Source organism: Ambystoma mexicanum, chromosome 5q (genome assembly GCF_040938575.1).
Source record: "Ambystoma mexicanum isolate Mex_15411 chromosome 5q, UKY_AmexF1_1, whole genome shotgun sequence".
Classification (NCBI taxonomy): Eukaryota; Metazoa; Chordata; class Amphibia; order Caudata; family Ambystomatidae; genus Ambystoma; species Ambystoma mexicanum.
The window spans coordinates 413048277-413069098 of NC_090933.1; the positions used below are offsets into that span (position 1 = coordinate 413048277).

At 46.1% G+C, this 20822-nt stretch overlaps 1 protein-coding gene across 3 annotated transcripts in view; it reads right to left on the reverse strand.

Annotated features, from left to right (window-relative positions):
- TMEM241 (transmembrane protein 241) overlaps positions 1 to 20822 on the reverse strand; it is a 1254706-nt gene that overhangs the window by 10576 nt on the left and 1223308 nt on the right. For all 3 annotated transcript variants that reach the window (XM_069620899.1, XM_069620898.1, XM_069620897.1), the window contains one exon: positions 18217 to 18281. In XM_069620899.1, the coding sequence (XP_069477000.1) occupies positions 18217 to 18281 (65 nt within the window). The remainder of the gene's footprint in view (positions 1 to 18216; positions 18282 to 20822) is intronic.

Here is a 20822-nt window from a genome sequence, read left to right on the forward strand (position 1 = left end):
ATATTTCCCATCTGTGAAAGGCACAGTGAGTAAAAGCAGTGGCTGCGAACTCTCAAGTGGTTAATAACCACTGAACAGGTTATCATGTCTGTTCTTGCGAGAGAGGGGCGCCCGCTACCTTTGTAAAACTATTTGCTACAAATGTAGTCCAGTTGCATAGTTGATGCAGAATAAGCATGCACTCCTGAATCGGAGTATTTGGCAGTGCAATAAGCTCCCTAAACTGTTCACACCAACCACTTTGAAAGAAATGAAAATTAATTGTGCACCAGAAACTTGGGCTAATTTACTACAAGCAATTTAGAAAATTCTTGGCACTACCATCTGTGGGAAACCAATTTGATTCATGGCACCTCTGCTGCATGACAACTGTCCACGCCTTAAATCTACAGCCAAGAGCCAAGAAGCAACATCCTCCTCACTCCCCCACCCTATCCCTCTCCACCTCCCTCATCCCTCAACAAACTCCGCACTTCTAAGATCTTGCATCCTTACACCTCCCACACTCCTTCATAGGCTTAACAGATTCAGACCCAATTTATCTTCTATCAATAACCATGTTGTCAACGTTTGCGCTTCATAATCCGAGGGCTGCTGAGTAACCTACCTGGTTGGTACCAACCACAAACAGACATGTTGGCACACAGACAAACACCAAAGGTTTTTGCATCTGCCTTCCTGCTATCCAACTAACACACCCTGCGCCCCTTTCTTACAGAGCCATGAGCAGCAGGCACAATATTATTGTCAAAAAGGCACCATATAAGGTTGCTCGACATTATATTTGAAATTATCAGCCTGTCCTAAGAAGACCTACCGTTCTTGATGCCTGTGCACGTCTTAAAATGGCTTCCTGCACTGAGACTGTATGACTTAAGGGTACAGAACTGACTGACTACACTAGATAAAGCGCCTTATCACGAGTTGGCCGGTAGCCCTTAAACATTTACTGCTCTGCCCAATCTCGAGTCTGGCGCGTTTCCCCCAGCTCAGAGCTAGGAGTTAACACCCTGGAAAAATGCCAATTTTTGTCGTAATTGCCGCCGCCGGTATTACCGCGCAGTAATTGCACTGAAAATTCCCCACTGGGTCCAATGGCCTATGAGGAGTAACGGTTAGCGACCAACAGTAATAGCACCGGACGGGTGGGCGCACACGCAAATAAAGTTGCCCGGTATCCCAGTTGGGATACCGCCCAACTTGTGATGAGGCCCAAAGCCTGCTAGGATTAACATGACTACCGCTAGGCCTCTCTGGACAGCTCAGTAGGCATCGGTTCAATGTAACTTTGGCTAAAGCAGGAGTCACAGTGTGGCAGAGAACTCTCTCTACATGGGAAGCAGAACTAATATAATCAAATGCAGCCACTGTGCATTGCCAGATTTAAAATGCACCAGGGGCCAGATTATAGAAACTTTTCACTACAGCAAGTGCACATTCGCAAAGTATTGGACCTAGGTCAAAGTTTGCCCTAGTGCAAAAAACATTGGGGCTATATTAGAACACCTTTGCACAATGACAAGTGCAATTTTGCATAGTATTAGCAAAATGTGCCCATGGCCAAAAACCTATTCTTTCAATGCATGTTTGCACCAGGGAAAAGTTTGCCTTAGTGCTAATGTGGAATTGTATTAGCACAACAGCAAACGTTGCACTGGTGCAAACATGCATTGAATATGCGTTTTGCACTTGGGCTAACACCAGGCAAAATGACACTGGCCATGGTGCACCAGTTTTCTAATGTGGCCCCAATGTATTTTGCAATAGGGCAAACGTTTCCCCAGTGCTAATTCCATGCAAAATTGCACTTGCACCAGTGCAAAGCTTCTGGAATCTAGTCATATGTTAGTTAATACAATTACTAGTAAAGAAGGAGAAATTACTTACCGTAATGTTCTTTCTATGGATTCTTCCCCCGCAGATTCCTCATCTGATAGATATTCCCTCCAGGTTCGCTGCTTTGGAAATTTTTTCGACAGGGGGCGTTAGTGGACCTGGACCTGGCTGTCGACCATCGATCCGTCTTGCTCAGTGTCTGATCGTCGGCTCCGGACGTGACGTCAGGCGTCATATAAATACCACCTCACTACGCCCCAACCTCAGTTCCCTGTTTTTTCCCCAAGCACCACACATTGTATAGGAAAAACAGAGAACGGGCTAATGTGCCCTTAAAAAGAAACTAATTATAGATCTCTGAATGAGGAATAATTGAACAAACACTATAAGTAGCGTTGGAAAAATCTTTGTTTTAAAAATCTGTGGCAGGAAGACAAAAAACCGACACAAAAGACCATCCCCAAGTCAACGTGAAAGAGAACATGCGCGCCAAAAGGTTCATAGTGATCATTTCGAAAAAAAAGTTTAGACAAACAAAAGAGTCGAAAACTAAGTTTCAAAAAACAAAGCTGTGACAGCATATATTTAACATGCAAAGTGCATTTCTTTCAAAACCAATCCGTCGACAATAGTCATGGACTGGTTTGAATTGAAATGCACTTTTACATGTTAAAAGTAGCATTTCAATGCTTTTTTTTTGTTATTGTAACTTTGCAATGTTAGATGCAGCTGTCCAGTGCTGAAATTACAGTCCCGGACAGCTCCATGTAAAGTTTAAAAGTAAAAAAAAAAAATGTAAATGCCAATATACACAAAAACTTTGAAACATTACATGGAGCTGTTCAGTGCTGTAGTCTAGTTCCCCCCAAACCCCTAGGCCACCCTCCCACCTCTCAACCCTAACCCAAGCCCCAACCCTAACCCATGTCGATGGCACTTTGACAATTTCTTTTAAAAGAAATTGTCATTCGAAAGAATGGCATTTCAGAAAAAAAATTCAAAAGTTTGCCATTCGAAACTTTTACGGTCGAAAAGATTACAGGACACCGCGTGCCAACCATCTGCGGGAGAAGAATCCATAGAAAGAACATTACGGTAAGTAATTTATCCTTCAATGGATTTTCTTTCTCCTGCAGATTCCTAATCTGATAGACTCCCAAAGCAATAAATGAAGGAGGCGGGCAGAAAGTTATGGCAAGAAATTTTGTAGCACTGCCCTGCCAAAACACACATCAGAAGTACGAGCCACATCCGGACTGTAGTGCTTTGCAAAGTTATGCAGGGATGACCATGTCACAGCGCGACAAATCTCCCGGACAGGGACTTCCCTCTGCAATGCTGTGGATGCTGAGACTCCCCTTGTCGAATGGGCCCTGATGCCTGCTGGTAATTCCTTCCCAGCCTCCGTGGCCTGGTAGCATTCATCTATGCAGACAATTATCCAACGGGATAAAGTCTGCTTGGTTATGGGCAGGCCTTTTCGGGCCAAGGAAAAGGCCACAAAGAGCTGGTCAGCTCTCCTATAATCAGCTGCTGTGGCGATATAATTACTCAACACCCTCTTTGGATCTGGGCGATGTAGCTGTTCCTCCTGCGTAGAAGGGTGCAGAGGAGGATAGAAGACCAGAAGGTTGATGACTGCGACAGTTGAAATTCTGAGACAACCTTGGGGAGGAAGCCAGGCCATACACTGATTGAAACTTTCTCCCCGAAAAAACACAGGAAGGGTGGCTTACAGCATAAGACCTGTAGTTCACTTGCCTGCCTAGCGGATCCAATAGCTACCAAGAAAGCTGTTTTCAAAGAGATAAGCTGTAAGGGACAAGAGTGCATAGGCTCAAAGGGAGCTGCCATCAGAAATGTTAGAACCCGATTAAGGTCCCAATCTGGGACAACAAAGGGAAATTGCAGAAACTTATTTACATGGCCTTTCAGGAATTGTGCCATTACCGGGATAAAAAAAACAAACCTTGATCCAGGGATCTATTAAACACAGACAAGGCCGCCAAATATCCTTTGACTGTGGTGACCTGAAGGCCTGAAGAGGCCAGTGACAGAAGGAACTCCATCACTGTAGTGGTTGGGCAAAAGATGGGGTCAATCTTGCGTTCCCTGGACCACGCCTCAAATCTTCTCCATCTGCACATGTACAAAGACCTTGTAGATGGTCTGCGTGCAGCCAGCAACACCTCTAGTATTTCCTTCATCAGAGAGGTCCCAGTCATCAAAACTCATCCTCTCAGGAGCCACGCATGTATGTTGAGGGATTCTGAGGTTGGATGGACTGTCCAACCTTCCGACTGGGTTACGAGATCCAGAGGTCGAGACAACCAGTGAGGTGGACAGATGGACAGATACAAGAGGTCAGAGTACCATGCTCTACTCGCCCAGTCTGGCATGATCAAGATCATGGTCGCTCGAAACCTCTTCAACCTCTGGAGAACCCATGGAATGACAGAAATCAGAGGGACCCTGTAAAGTAGAGAGAAGGTCCAATCCACCAGAAACGCATCCCCCAGTGCACAGTTTGCTGGGAATTCGCTTGAGCAGAACTGTTCACATTTCCTGTTGGACTTTGTTGCGAACAGATCTACTGCTGGGGTACACCAGAGAGTGAAGACCTCCTCTAGGACTTCCTGGCACACTTCCCACTCATGCAAGACCATGCTCTCTCTGCTCAGAGCATCCGCCAGGTTGTTCTCTGTGCCCGCCAGATGAACTGCTGAGAACGAGATCCTGTTCTCCAGCAACCAGAATCAAAGCATCATCGCCTCTGTGCAGAGGGGGCGGAAGTTCACACCCCCTTGTATTGCCACTCTGTTGCTCGTCAGAACGAGGACATGTTTCCCCTGCAGAGACGGGTTGAATCCTTTTAGGGCTAACCTGATAGCTCGCAACCACAGCCTGTTAATGTGCCACCTGGCTTCCGTCATTGACCAGAGGCCGCTCACCTGCTAATCCTCGCAGTGAGCGCCCCAAGCTTTCAAAGACGCATCCGTGACCACTGGGGTCTGAGGCCAAGGAGGCCAGAAGGGTTCCCTCGCCAAACAACTGTTGCGGTCTGCCCTCCAGGACAGGTTGTTGACCACTTATGCGGACACCATGCAGAGATCCGAGAAAGAGCTGAGGTACTGAGACCACTGATCCCTCAGTAGCCATTACAGGGATCTCATGTGCAAGCTGGCCTCTGGCACTAGGAAAATGCAGGAGACTAGGAGGCGGAGGAAGGAAGCTGCTGGTAGAGTGGTATGGTTCCGGAACAAGTCAACCATCAGTGTCAATCTGACTACTGTCTCCTCGAGAGGGAAGTCCTTCCCCACCCGGGTATCTTGGACTGCGCCGATGAACTGGAGCCATTGGCCTGGTGCCATGTGGTACTTCTTTAAGTTTAGGGAGAAGCCCAGCTTGTTCAGCAGCAAGCAGTTGTCCTGTAAATGGGACAAGACCTGCACTACAGCCTTCCTTCAGATCAGCCAGTCGCCCAGATATGGAAATATGTAGACCCTGGATCTCCTAAGGTGAGCCGTAACTACCGCCATAAGCTTGGTGAAGACCCTTGGGGCAGAGGTAAGACCAAAGGGAAGCACCTTGAACTGATAGTGCATATCTCCTATGGGGAACCTTAGAAACGTCCTGTGCTTTCGATGGATTGGCACATGGAAATAGGCGTCGTGTAGGTCTATCGATATCAGCCAGTCCTTTTGTTCGAGAGCATGGAGAATCTCTCCCAATGTCGTCATCCGGAATTTGTCTTTCCTCAAGAACTTGTTCAAGGTCTTGAGATCCAGAATGGGACAGAAACCTCCTCCTTTCTTGGGCACCAGGAAATACCGGGAATACCAGCCTAATCCTCTCTGCTCCGGTGGTACCTCTTCCACAGCACCCTTCAGCAACAGGGCTCTCAGTTCTTCCTGGAGCTCCTGTCCCGGGTTGGACTGGAGGTGGGGGGCGGTATGACCAGTGGTTTTCTCATAAATGGCAGACAATAACCCCACTGAATGAGCTGCAGAGCCCAGGCATCCGAAGTAATTCCCTGCCACTGGAGCAAATGCTCAGTCAACCATCCTCCAAACGGTGCACTCCAAAACGGCTTCGGAGGCTGGGTTGTTCCCGCTGCTGAAGCTGCCTGTTGACCTCTAGAAGCCCCTGACCCCCTTCTGGAGCGCAAGAAACGCATCTGCCCTTGCCTGGCCGGTGGGAGCTCTGCTCTCCTGCTATAAGGAGCATATCTCCTGTAGCCCTGTGCCCTAGAGGCAAGGCTAAATGCAGGTTTGGCCGGCTGCACAGCTAGGCCTAAGGATTCGGCAGCGATTTTGGATTCCTTAAATGTCTCTAAGGGCATGTCCAGAAGTTTGACTTGGCCATTAGGTGAAAAAACCAAAGGTTTTAAGCAGGCCTGCCTTCTGTTGGGGAGGAGCTGGCGACTTAGCTAGCGCCTTCTTGCACCCCCAAGCGCTTTACAATTAGGCAAGACTTCTCTAAGCACTATAGCACTGAGACCGCCTTTTTCATGCAAATATAATCACACACAGACGTGGCCAGCCACTAAATGAAGATAGTTAGTATTTAAATATAAGGTGCAAATAACCATTACATTAATACACTTGTAAATGTTATTCTATGTAGTTTTAAAATCTTAGAGCACGGTAAAGAGCTCTGTGCCAAAAGGAATGCAGACTGTGCTAAAAATAGACTACAGGCATTGCGTGGGGCCCAGCTACCTCTGGCAGAGCACACATAATGGCTGAGCAGCTGTTTCCTGTCCATCAAAAACCCATGCAGACTAAAAGACTCAATGCACGACATACAGAATACTATTAAAAAACATGTTTTTAAGGAGAATTACTGGACCAGATCAAATATGAGTATATTGAGTGAAGTGTGGAGAGTATGGCGGGAAGGTGTGCTTATATATAAATGTTTATAATATAGCAAAATATGATAAACAGGAGCACTAGTCTGGAGGAGCCGGCCACGGAAGGACAGAATGCCAGTCAGGGAGCAGAGTCATTAGCAACCCCGATATCCACATTTTTTATACAGATTAAATTTGTTATCCTTGCAAGATAAGACTATTGGCCTTAATTCCCTAGAGGGGTGAACTATTAATCTGGTGTGAGCGTGATTTGGGGTACCCGTAGTTAAGGGGTTCCCCTGTAAATTGGGCTACCTTTCAGTGGTGACCCCGACGTGATCTCAGTTTCACCCCTGTACTTTGTGAAGCCCTAGGCCAGTCACCAGGAAAAGAGCCACGCCCTTCTATAGTGATGGGCCCCCATAATCAAAAACCCCATGTATATTGAGCGACTTTAGTAGCCATTTTAAAAAAAAATCCTCTCCGCTCACTGAAGCAGGGCGTGGTTCCAGAAAGACAGGCCAGCTTTGGATTGGAGGAAACTCGAGTGAACAATGCCCACGTGAGTATACTCTTGCAAGTGATAACAACATGGGAACATGTATGTATGATATGGTAATGTGAATGATAATATGGTGATGTGAATGATACTATGGTGATGTGAATGATGTACGAGGCCAATGGAATAGGACTTTTGGTGATGTATTATGGAATAGGCCTTTTTGATGATAAGGAATAGATTAGATAGGATAGATTGTATAGTATTTCAGATGATGTGTTAAGGAGTAGATTGGATAAGAGGTGGGTTATGTATTGAAATTGTCACATATTTCGGTTTTTCTACTTTTTATTATGGAAAAGGGAACCTCAGCATATAAAAGACTGAGATGAAAGGGAATCACAGCATATAAAAAGACTGAGATGAAAGGGAGCCCCAACTTATAAGGACTGGGAGGTAAGGGATCCTCAGCCATAACAGGTTGAGAAAGTAGTACCACACATTTTTCTTTTATGACGATAAAAGAAATAAGTGGTATTACAAAGGATATAAGGAAAAACAGTAGTGGCTCTGTGTAAGGAATGGGCCTGGATTTTAGTCAATTATTTTGGTATATTTTTTCTTGCTGTCTTTTGTGGTAAAAAAGGAAGGAAGTTGGATGAGTCGCAATGTGTGTGTGTGAATGTGTGATATCAAAGTGGAAAAAGTGTGAAATCAAAGTGGAGAAAGTATAAGGGGGTGGGGGAAAAAGTGGGTTGATCTGTATCTGTGTAAAAAGCTGAAGCATAGCAATAGGGTCTAAGTGAAGCATTAAGGTGTGCACAACATTCATTATGAAGGAAGAAACTCCAATAAAACACATGCATAGTGTTCTGCCACTGTATTGTGACAGAATAAATAACCAATGGATATTAGAAACAAGGGACGGGTGGACGTCCTGCTTCTGGTCAAACATGCTAGACAAAATGTCCATCTTTGTAGCAGCAAAATATAAAGGGAACAAGACCCAAAAAAGAAAAGAGATTTTAGATCTCTGGAAGTTATTCAAGGATATGGAAGACCAGGAAGGTAAAAAAGAGATCCAATGTAAGGGGTCATACCCCGTAACACCTAAACCTGCAGTAGGGTATACAAACCTAGTCTGTAAGCCTCCAGAGGTAGAGAGAATGTCAACATGATTATTAGGATTAGCAACTAGTGGGGAGAACTGAAGAGCTTTTGGACCTCCATATAAACAGTCCACAAGCGCGGATATGCCCGTAGCATTGGTGTACCCAGAGGGCCCACAAGTAGACATAGACAACGAGTTAAGAGCATTGTGGGAAAGGTTGGTCAGGTTACAAGAACCTAAATAAGTATCACCAAAAATAAGGGTACCGGTGCAGAAAATAGGGGAATGGAAGACAGTTTTTTTGTTTGTTGTTTAGATTAAACCCTGGGGCAATAGGAAATGTTTGTGCTGAAAAAGATGATGGGCAGAGGGTATGGACGGTCCTGGGACAAGAAGTAGAACAAGCAAGGGATGATGGAGGGGAAGAAAAAGGTGGTAGAAATAATGAAGAGGCAGGGCAAGAAGGAGATCAAGGAGAGGAGTTAGTGAGAAACCCGTCCCTGCCACAAGAGGCAGTGAGGAGAGGCAGACCAAGATCTAGACCAAATTTAATGGTGGTAGTACACAATCATAAGAATACTACAAAAGGGGTAGAAAGCAGAATAGATATGCAGATGCCTCTTATACATAAAGGAGTAGGGATAACGCAGTATGTGCCATGGCCTCAAAAGGACACAAATCATTTGATTAAAGCTCTCCCCCAGCTTATAGACGGATCTAGTTAATGGATCTATGATTTTGAAAAACAAACAGCAGGGGTAGCCTAAGCACTAGGAGATTTTAAGAGTTTACTGGCCGCCATAGTTGGGGGCCAGGCTGGGGACATATGGGCAAGGGATGGTTACTTTGGGATAAGTCTTGCAGATAATGAACATGATGGGGCAACCTTTGATGAGGTAAGGGCAAGGGATGCCCTACGAAGGATGTACCCAGATACCCCTGACTTACATTCTATAATGCAGTGCACAATGGGTGATGATGAGGACCCAGTTAGGTTTATTCTTAGGTTACAGGAAATGTGGAGGGTTGAGACAGTAGCATTTTTCTATTTTATTGTAAAGCAGGGATTACCAAAAGAGGTCCAGAAGGCACTAGATAAAATTGAGGGAATTGAAGCCAAAGGGTGGGCAGAGATACAAAGTATAATAGCCCACCATTGCAAGAGAATGAAGGAGCGGGACAGGGAGAGAGCCCAGAAGCGGCAAATGGATGAGGCAAAACTAGTGGAAAAGAAACTAAATAAGGTTGTCATCTAAGCACCAGTGACGGCACCGGCTCAGGGGGAAAGTACAGGAGACACTCAACAAATTGGGAATGCCACAACTGCGACACTATGGGGTGAATGAGGACAGGGACAATGGGGTGGGGGGACAGTACCCCAACCCACAGTGGCAGTATGAAGGAACAAGGGGAAGAGGAGGATTTTGAGGAGCAGAGGCTTTGGGATGATAGGGCCCCAGGGAGGAGGATTAGGAACATTGCAGTGCTGGTATTGCAGGAAATGGGGGCATTTCGCAAAGGAATGCAGGAACAGGCCTGGGATGGGATTTAATTAGGTGCCATCGCCTCCAGGGCAGGGATTCCAAGGGCCTCAAGGAATGGGCAACAGCAATTTGGCCAGGGGGAGGGGGTTTCAAAATCAGTTACCTTATGGGACTGACAGGCAAGGGCAACATGGGCAACAACTACAGCAGGGTGAGGCAACACAGTTTAACAGGATGGCAGGGGGAACAGGCGCCCCATTCCAAGGAGTTGCAATGGTGGGGGCAGCCCTTTTTCATTCCCCGGGACAAATACATATTCTGATTAGGATAGCCCATAGAGAGCACTTGCATGTCCAATCCTATTGATAATTGCACACCTTGAAGAGGAGCCCTTGGTGGAGGTGGAAATAGGAAATAGGAAACAGGCAATTTATATTTATGGTAGATTCAGGTGCAACTAAATCATGCATCTTGGAGGGGAACTTTCGAGCATCAGGTACAACTCTTTACACGCAGGGACTCTCTGGGGCTATTTCTACAGTTCCATACACTGAGGAGCTGGATATAAAAGTGGGAGGGGAGGTAGTACGAGCCCCCTTGTTATATTCAGAGAGTTCCCCTGTGTACTTGTTGGGTAGGGATCTGCTCAGTAAACTAAATATAACTATATCATTCACAGATCAAGGGGTAGTGTGTTCCACCCTACGGATGTGTGTAGCTCAAGCAATGGTAATCATCAATGCAATAACAAGGGAGTCAGTAGTCCATGGGGTTTCTGTGGTGCCAGATATATATATATTTTTTATGGTATTAAGGTATTAGCAAAAGCAGTGCTTCAAATTGCGACAAAGTGTTGGCGAGTGTCTACAGATTTTATTTTCCAACCCATGGTGCCACCCAAGATGGTGGCAGAGACAATATTGTCATTAGATTTGCAAGGACTGCTAGTGTCAGACAAAAGAGTAGTCTTGATTGGAACAGACCAGGACGGGTGCGAGTGGCGCACAATATTATGCATAGACCTGACAGTACAATTAAAGGAAATGAGGGATAAGGAGTTATTTGAGGACAGTGAGCAAAATTGGGAGATTATTTTGGAAATCTGCATCCTCTGTGATATCATGGTGCAGTATAGGAAGGTACAGTGCCCCCTGATGACAGCGGTGACCCAGTGTTTATTTTTCGAGAAGGACATGTGATACGTGCCAGCACAACAATTATGGACTGTTAATCCACACGATGTTGGGTTACTGTGAGATGTGACCCCAGTACAGATTACATTGAAGTCAGGTGCTTAGCACACTCATCCAGTATGTGGATTATCGGTTGGTATGTGGTGAAAATGAACAACAGTGCAGGAGGGATTCTGTTGCATTATTGCAATTGCTGGCTCACAAAGGGTACAAGGCAAATAAAAAGAAGCTACTATACTGCCAACAGGCAGGACTATACCGAGGACGACTCATTTTTGCAAACGGGATAAACATATTTTTGCAATGGGGAAAACATATTACCAGATAGGGCGGCGGCAGTATGCACCGCCCCTAGGCCCAGTACTGTGAAGGAAATCTAGCAGTTTTTTGGCCTTATGTAATTATTGTAGGGCATGGATCATAGACTATGCAGTCTACACAAGGCCACTGTTACAAAGTCTCAGGGAAGGACAGAGGATTTGGAATGGACTGACAGAATGACTAGACAATTTGAGGACTTAAGCTATTTGCACGGTGCCTGTTTTAGTAACTCCGGATTATATACAGGAGTTTTATTTATTTTCCCACTCTGATGAACGGCTCATGCATTGACGGATGGAGTGATACTATATGTTGATGGGTTATAAATAATTGCCCAGGGGACGGGACGGAGGCACACAGAGGCGGCAGTGGGGCATGGCAAAGGGGGGGAGAAATAGTTACCACCCCTGTAGAAAGTGAGACCACAGTTCAATGCACAGCATTGCCCATATTACAACTGGACCATTATTACCTGGGGAAGTGATCATCCCCAGGTTTGAAGGTCCATATGAGGTGGTGTTCTGTACTCCTCTCGCCATCCGTATGAAGGAGTTAGATATTGGGTGCAACTCTCTGATGTTCGAAGAGCACCTGAGACAAGGCAACATTTAGTAAGGGCATAGCCAAAGAAGAGAAATGTTTTAGGGTCCATTCCAGGGTGATGTGCAGTGGCACACACCCGATTTATTCTTTTTTACTTCTTTTTTAATTTTTTTTTGATTTTTCAATTTTTTAAAGGTCCAGAACCTGGTTGGCCCTGGTGGAAAAAGGGTCTCTCTCTCGCTCTCTCTCCCTCCATTCCCCTTTCTCTCCCCTTTTCTACCCCTTTCTCTCTCTCTTTTCTCTCTCTCTCTCTTTCTCTCTCCCCTTTTCAATTTCTCTTCCTTTCTCTCTCTCTCCCTCTCCCTTTCTCTCCCTCTCTTTTGCTCTCCCCTCTCTCTCTCTTTCGCTCCCTCTTTCTTTCTTGATGAAATTTTTTCTCCTCTGCAGGAATAAGCAAGGATGCCTGGCCGTGTTCAAACCTTTCTGTTATGTAGGGATAAGATTAAGACAAAGTAATTTGTTCTAGGAATTATGTATTATATAAAGTACTATGTTGTTTTGTATGAGACTGGTTATGGTTGTTGGAGTGGATGAAGGTATGGATGGGAAGGCCATATAAAGTGGGGGGGGGTGGACAGTTGGGAACAAAAATGCTAAAATGAATATGTCTATAAAAAAGGAAATACATAATGGCATACCTTTTGCAGGCCACCCCACTACAAGTTTTCTTAGACGAATGAAACGGGAAGTATGAATGATGTATGATTTATATAAGGGGTTGGGCCGGTACATCTTGCACTATAGTGGATAAAGGGCACATTCCAGGCACACAGCGTGCAGGCGAGGAGTTTTGATCTAGACCCAGCTGCAATGGTAACATGAAACACTGCCAGTGTCTACAAGTACCATATTTTTCCCTGCGAGGGTACCCAAATGGCAACGCGAAAAATCGCAGGGCAACACAGTGATGTGCCCGGCAGATGGACTGATCGAGTACAGCGGAGAAGCAATAGCCCAAGTAGAGACTATGGGGGCACAACTATGGTCCCAACACATCCCAAGGGCGACACAGATTGCAACAATGAAGAAGCCAGTGAGAATACATAGAGCCATAGACCTAACGAAGGAACAGTTCCTGGTGGCGCAAACACACAGTGCAACCACACTCTTGTGATCCTTGATATGACGAAAGGTACAGCAGCGGTGATGGATTACTACTGGCCAACAAGCCTACTTGCACCTCCCACTCTCATGGAGGGGCACGCGTTCACTGGCCACCCTGCACTCAGTGCTACTAGCAATCGTGGAAGAACACCTGAAGGGAGAAGAAATGTCTGTCGATGTGCCAACAGCCACTCTAGCACCTAAAGAAGCAGAAAGAAGATTGTAGATCACACAAGAATTTGGTATGCTGCCAGAAAAAGGACGATTTCAACGGCGGGGAAGAAAGAAGAGATCAAGCCGTCACAAAAGACTGTTCTGCATGGCTCAGAGGAATACCTGACGAGTATATCAGCTTTTTAGCTCAGCAGACACTTTCTTTTAATCTTTTTTGGTTCCTGGGGTACAAGCAGCCGCTGCAATTTTATACCCCCGGAGGATGCTGAGAATGGGTCACTATCCCAAGTCATTGAGGCAGTGCACAATCTAGGTGTTCAAATGAAGAAAGGAGGTGGAGTTCAGAACACAGATTGGCTATCGCTTGCCTTTGATTGGGTCCCGTCATGGCTGGAGGCAGCAGTCAAAATACTGGTTCCTTTTATTGTATTCTTCTTGGTCCTCTTATGTACGTGCAAATTTGGTCTCCGATGTTGTGTTCATATAATCCCTATTAGTGCAAAGATGATGGTATCAATTGGGGGGATCTAAAACACCTTGCCATACAATAAACAGTGAAACTCAAACTAATATTTCTGGGGTTGTAGATTTGTCGGATGGGGATGAGTTTGTTACTGTAGAAGTAATGAAAGGGGGGAATGTTGGGGAGGAGCTAGCGCCTTCCTGCATCCCCAAGCGCTTTATAATTAGACACTGAAGCACTGGGACAGCCTTTTTCATGCAAGTATAATAACACACAGACATGGCCAGCCACTAAATGAAGATAGTTAGTATTTAAATATAAGGTGCAAATAACCATTAGTTGAATACACTTGTAAATGTTACTCTATGTAGTTTTAAAATCTCAGAGCACGGTAAAGAGCTCTGTGCCAAAAAGAATGTAGCCTGTGCTAGAAATAGACTACAGGCATTGCGTGGGGCCCGGCTTGCTCTGGCAGAGCACACAAAGTGGCTGAGCAGCTCTTTCCTGTCTATCAAAAACCCATGCAGACTACAAGTCTCAATACACAACATACAGGGTACTATGAAAAACAAGGTTTTAAGGAGCATTACTGGACCAGATAAAATATGAGTATATTGAGTGAAGTGTGGAGAGTATGGCAGGAAGGTGTCTTTATATATAAATGTTTATAATATAGCAAAATATGATAAACAGGAGATACAATGTATTCTTGCCTAAGCAGCAGCATGCTAAGTAGTTTTGCACTAAATGGAAACCCGGCCATGTAAGAAGGAAGGCTTAAGCATCCCTTGTAAGGAAGGACAGTTTTGGATGAGCTATGACGGTATCCAGTGACCAAGTCAAACAGTATATAAGGTGCCTGCTTAGCACTAGTCTGAAGGCGCTGGCCACGGAAGGAGGACAGAATGCCGGTCAGTGAGCAGAGACCTTTGCCCACCCAGCCTCATCTTTGTATAGATTACATTTGTTAACCTTGCAAGATAAGACTCTTGGCCTCAATTCCCTAGAGGGGTGAACTATTAATCTGGTGTGAGCGTGATTAGGGGTACCCATAGTTAAGGGGTACCCCTGTAAATCGGGCTACATTTCACTTCTTAGTGTTATGGCTTACGCCATAGATCGGCCGACACAGTTGGCGATGTCCAGGCTCGTTTGCAGCGACTGACTGGTCACCTCTTTCCCATCCTCCACTAGCTGTAGGAAGCCCTTGCGCATTTCTCCTTCCGGGACATAGCATTTTCCACTGCTGTCAATGGACTGAAGGAGTATTTGGCAAAACTGCTTGCAGCACTTGTAGCTTTGAGAGCCATGCTACCTTAAGTGAATGCCTTCTTCGCCAAGGCATCTACTTTTTTTGCTTCCCTGCCTTGAGGCAGAGTGGATGTAGAAGATGCAGGTCTAGAAGAGACCATAGCAGCCTGCATAACAAGCCCCTACGGGGAAGGGTGAGAGGAGAGGTATGAAGGGTCTCCTCTAGCCAGCCTGTATTTCCCAGAAATGGTGGAGCTGACGGGAGGAATGGAACAAGGGTTTTCCACAAAACTACTTTTCCGTCGACGACTCAGAATCCCGATGATGGTGGTGACGCCTTGTCTTCTTTCGGGAAGAGGGGCTCTTCGTGTGGGACCGTTTCCTCTTCTGCTGGTGTTCTTTCTCGGGGGTGTGCCCCTCAGTTTTGGCCTCCGAAGACCGAACCATCGACCGCGCTGGATATTTTGAGGGCGGTCGACAGGGCAAGTTCTGCAGATCGATCACAAAGGGATTTAGGTTGCATTTTGGCACACGAAGGAAACCCGTCAGTCCACGTGCCGAGGCACTAGAGACACAACTCGTGTGGGTCAGTGATGGACATCTTGGTGCCACAATCGGAACACTGTTTGAAACCTGATATCCCAGCAACAAAAAAATCGAGAGAGTCGAAGCTCTGTGTTTTCCGAAGCAGCGAGCAGAAAAAAGGAACTGAGGGTGGGGCGTAGTGACGTGGTATTTATACAACGCCTGATGTCACGTCCGGAGCAGAGGACCAGTTGCCGAGTAAGACGGATCGATGGTCGACAGCTGGGTTGAGGTTCACTACGTCCCCTGTCAAAAATGTTCCAAACCAGCCCCGCTGGAGTGAACATCTATCCGATGAGGAATCTGCACGAGAAAGGCAATACATTGAAATAAAAGTAACATGCAATGCTGGTTTAAATTTCACATACTGCAGCATCTCTGTAAATGCATTGCTTCACTGTAATGCGAGTCCAGTGGTCTGGTGCCTTCCCAGAGGACTCGCACACGCTGGGCAATGCCAATGATCATTTAACACAAATGATTCATGGGGCACTTTGGGCAGGAATGAGAGTGCTGTTCATAATTGGCACCCCGTGTTGCAATCAAGCAGCACCTGTGAGGTGAATGCTTTCGGTCAAGCAGTGCTCGAAATGTAAATGATTAACTGTGGGATCCCAAAAGCCATGAGCGGTGGGGGGGGGGAAGAGGGCCAGGGCAGTCGGAAGCAAGCAGGGGGGTTGTAAGTTAAGGTGAGTGGGAACACATGGCAAGGTATGCGCTCGATGGTGGCAGCACTGAGTCCTCGGTGTGGCAGGCCGGGGTAGAAGGTGTTTTTGTTTGTTTTGATTGTGATCCTAACATGATGGTGAGGGTATTCTGTTTCTTGTAGTTTGTTTGTTAAGGAGGGGGATGTGTGGTATCCTGGTATGATTGTAGCTAGTGCTTGTGTATGAAAGGGCCTCATAGAATGTTAAAGTGGAGCTGAGAGTGTTGGAGGCATGGGGGTTCCAGAGAGTGTCGGTTGGCACTTGGAGATAGACTGGGAACCAGGGCAGAGGCTTATTACTTACTCTCCTACCTTTCATTGACTATGCTATGTAACCAAGAAGAATAAAGCCCGTTTCCTTTTACACTTACCTGAGTCAGCCTGGTACTTGCTCCATGTCATCCCTGACTCAGATAATCACAATACACGTTACAGAAGTCATGCAAGCCTCAAAAATATCCGTTAGATTTTTGAAATGTACTTTCAAGACTTGAAGAAACACAACAAAAGACAGTGATAAGTGATACGATCGCCTGTCTATGGGTTGATACATACACATTGACAAAAAAGATTGTTCCTATTGGAATAGGTTAGTTGGTATAGGCATGGTGCGTATTAGTATATAGTGAGAAGAAAATGTTAAATGTTAAATTCCACATAAATACCACCTCTCGTGCGTGCGAGAGAGAGAGAGAGAGAGAGAGAGAGATGTAAGAGCACATGGTGAAAGTGATGTGCAGCTTAACTTGTTTGTCAGAGTTGGACATTTAACTGGCGCTCGCTTTATTCAGGTTTTCAGAAGCAAAACAGCAAATGCCCCACTCAGCTCTTATCACCAAACATAAACCAAGAGGTGTAAACTCCACAGTGGGAGCTCTGTGGAATGTGCTGGCAGGGCAGTGTTCCAAGAGGCATTGTCCGATCACTGCTCTGCTGCTGGCTAGGGAAGACAGCAGCCACAGCCCAGTGTCATGTATTGCAGGCACTGACAACCCGTAGGTTTCCGACTGGGCCATTCCCGGAGGGTAGGCAGGCCTGGCACTGGTCATTACTGCATACTGCTCAGCTAGCTCTTTATGTGAGGGCAATCACAATGTCCAGACTAATAATGTGTGCATTTTACTTTATCCTGTTTTTAAAAAAAGATGACCATTGCATTATTTCTTTTAATTGTGTGATGGTTACGTATTAAACCGTGTACAAAATAGTCATAAAAATACAACCACACACCACATTCATAATACAATACACCAGCTCTATAAAAAGAAAACCTAAAAAGAACAGCACATACCTTAAAATGTCATATCACTGACAAATTAATTGCACAAAGCCAGAACGCAAAGCTGTGCACACCGCCCTTAATGCCCGCACAAACTCCTTGCTACATAAGCTCTGTACATAAAAAAAATGATCTCTGCTAGAGCACTGTGCAGACGAGCTCAATGCCTGGCCTCTAATTCCCACTCTCGGATTGCTGCTAATCGATCACTAGATGGAACTGGCTGTGTGTTGTTGCTAAACACAGCCAGAATGCACAGCTCTGCACACAGCCCTTAATGCCTGCACAAACTTCTTGCTGCATAAACCCTGTACATAAAAATGATCTCTGCTACAACATTATGCAAACAAGCGCTATCCGCCTGGCCTATATTTACCACTCTCGGGCCGCTGTTAATCGATCACTACCTGGAACTGGCTGTGTTCTTGCTAAACACAGCCAGAACGCGCAGCTCTGCACACAGCCCTTGGTGCCTGTACAAACTCACTGCTTCATGAGCTGTGTACATAGAAAGGTCTCTTCTATAACTTTATGAAAACAAGCGCTATGCCTGGCCTCTACTTGCCAATCTCAGGCTGCCTCTAATGAATCACTGCATGGAGCTAGCTAACATGGGGGTGCGGGGGGATGTGGGGAGGCCCGGGCTGTTAATTAGTCTACGCGCCCGGGGCATATTGCTGGCTCACGATCAATATGCAATAGGCAGGCAACCAATGGCAAACGTTCTAACATTATAACTCAGGAGCACTTACCAAGAAATAGTAGGAGCATTTAGAGTAATGTTGAAGAAAAATGGCGATAACCCAGCTGTGATGACCTGTGGAGAGAATAAGAAAGTCAACAGGGAAGCACACTTTCCAAAACATGGCTTCATAAATGGGGACAGGTTCATACCACAAAGGGGGAGACACAGGTGATAATGCGTGAATCTCGATGCGTGCAGGAGAACATTTGAGAGGCCAATCTCACTTATGCACAGGTGAAATTCCGAATTTGAGAATCAAAACAGTCTTTCCCAATAACAAATATTACTGGCTTGTCCCTGCCCAAGAAGCCCTGGTCAGCGATAAAACCACTAGCCCAGTACGCTTTACCAGGCCATGCTCCACACCTGCCCCTCAACCGCCACTCAACCGGGGAGGATTCCTTCTGACCTACTGACCCCTTGCACTGCAGGGGGCTGTCACGGAGGAGGGCAGCTAACCTCCGCCCCACAAGCCTCTGCAGAGGAAGAGTTACTAGGGAACCCGTGTGAGCCCTCCTTCCTTGCTTCTTGGCTCCTGTCCATTGGACGGGACCTTGTTTAACTTGAGTAATAATGGAAAAGGGGAGGTATTATACCTCATCCAAGGGAGGAGATGGTTGAAAGGAAAAAGCTTGGGAAGAGGTTGTTCCTTTGACTGAAGAGGGTGCCTCATAAGTCAAGGACTGTGATGAGGAAGAGGGGAGTGGAGGTAATGCTCCTTGATTGTAGTAGCATCTTGGAATAGGTTATTGGTGTCAACTGGTATTTATTGGTATTTTTATTTAACCTGTACATTTCCACTTTTGTCCGAATGGATACTTGCATAGTCAAATGCCCATAAACCCATATTCCCCAACTGCATCTAGTGAAAACCATGTTTAGCTGCTCAATATGAATTCACAGCCAGGTTCAGTTCGGTTTGAACAGTGTTTTCTGATGTAATGCTGTACATGATGAGGTTTAAATGGAAAGGTTATTTCTTGTGGAATAGACAGTCAACAGTAGCCATTTTTCCAGACATGATAAGGAAATGGCAGGGGCTATAAATTATAAATGCTGCATTTTGATATGATGTGTGTTAAGAGTTCAGAGACACTTAACAGAAACCATCTGGAGATGGTTTGTTTTGTCACTCCTTTGCCCATTTTTGGGCCGGTGTAGTCCATAATGAACTGGTATTCTAGTCTCAAGGGATTCGTTTTCGCGATGTAAAAACTCAGTGCCCTTTGCGGTTCAAGTCTATGTAGCCCCCCTGATCCCCATTAGAAGAGTGAGGCGGCAGGTAAAAAGCTGATAAGCTGTGACAGGTGAACTTCAGACACCAATTTAGGCAGAAACGAATGGCATACCCTGAGCGCCACTTGGTCCTTTGAAAAGATCATGAAGGGTAGTTTTCAGAACCAGGGCTGCAGCTTGCTGACCCTACGTGCTGATGAAATTGCCACGAGGAAGGCAGTCTTCCAGGTGAGAAGCCACAAGGAACAGGAATGCATCGGCTCAGAAGGTCATGCCATTAGGAATGCTAGCACTAGATTCAAGTCCCACGCTGGCACCACAAAGGGAGTTGGGGGCAAGATGTTTGTCAGTCTTTTTTGGAATTGTATCACAATGGGAGTCATGAAGCAACACCCCTGTTTGGGCGGACACTTACAGATGGACACTGCTGCCAGACAGCCCTTGACAGTCATAAGCTGTAGTCCTTGCCTAGCAAGGTCTTAAAGGAACAAGACCCTTGAGGTGTCGCACATGAAAGCATCAATGCCGCTGCCTCTGCACCAGCTGCATAGTTTCTTCCAACTGCAGCGACTCAAAGCCTTTGTTGCTGGTCTCCAGAAGATCTTCCTGGCACAGCTCCCACTCACGGGAGACTGCGCCCTGTCTGCTCAGGGCGTCTGGCGTTGTGTTCTCCATCCCGGCCGGGTTAATTGCTGACAAAGAGTCCTATTCTTCAAAGCCAATAAACAGAGCTACACCACCTCTCAATGAAGTTCATGTCCACTGTGTTGTTGGTCATGATCAGGACAGTTTCCCCTATATGGAGGGCAAGAACGCCATCAGCGCTAGTCTGTAACTACTGTTGCGTCCGACGAGAATTGCAGAAAGGTTCAGCTGCCATCAAGTTCTCTCTGCGAGTCCATCACAAGAGGAGCTGCACAACTCTGATTGGGAATTGAAGTAAGTCTGTCATTCTGCCTGAGAACTTTGACCATTGAGATCTGAGGGCCCACTGGAGTGATTTTATTCTCACTCGGGCCTCTGCTACCAGGAAAATGCAGAATGCATTGAGTCCCAGCAACCGTAAGAAGTCCAGGGCTGGCAGGTATTAGGTGTTTTGAAATCTGGAGACCTTCTGCTGGATGTGTAGAACTCTGTCCTCGGGAGGAAAAGCCTTGCCCAGCGGTAAGTCCAGAACCGCTCTGATGAACTGTAGCGTTTGGGAGGGTGTCACTTGAGACTTCTTGAATTGAGGGAGAAGCCCAGTCTGTGGAGGCGGTAGCAGGTGCAATCTATGTGGTCCAGAGCTTGATTCTGGGACCGAGCACTGATCAGCCAGTCGTCGAGGTGTGGAAAAAATGTGAATTCCCCCTTTCCTGAGACTGGCTGCTACCACAG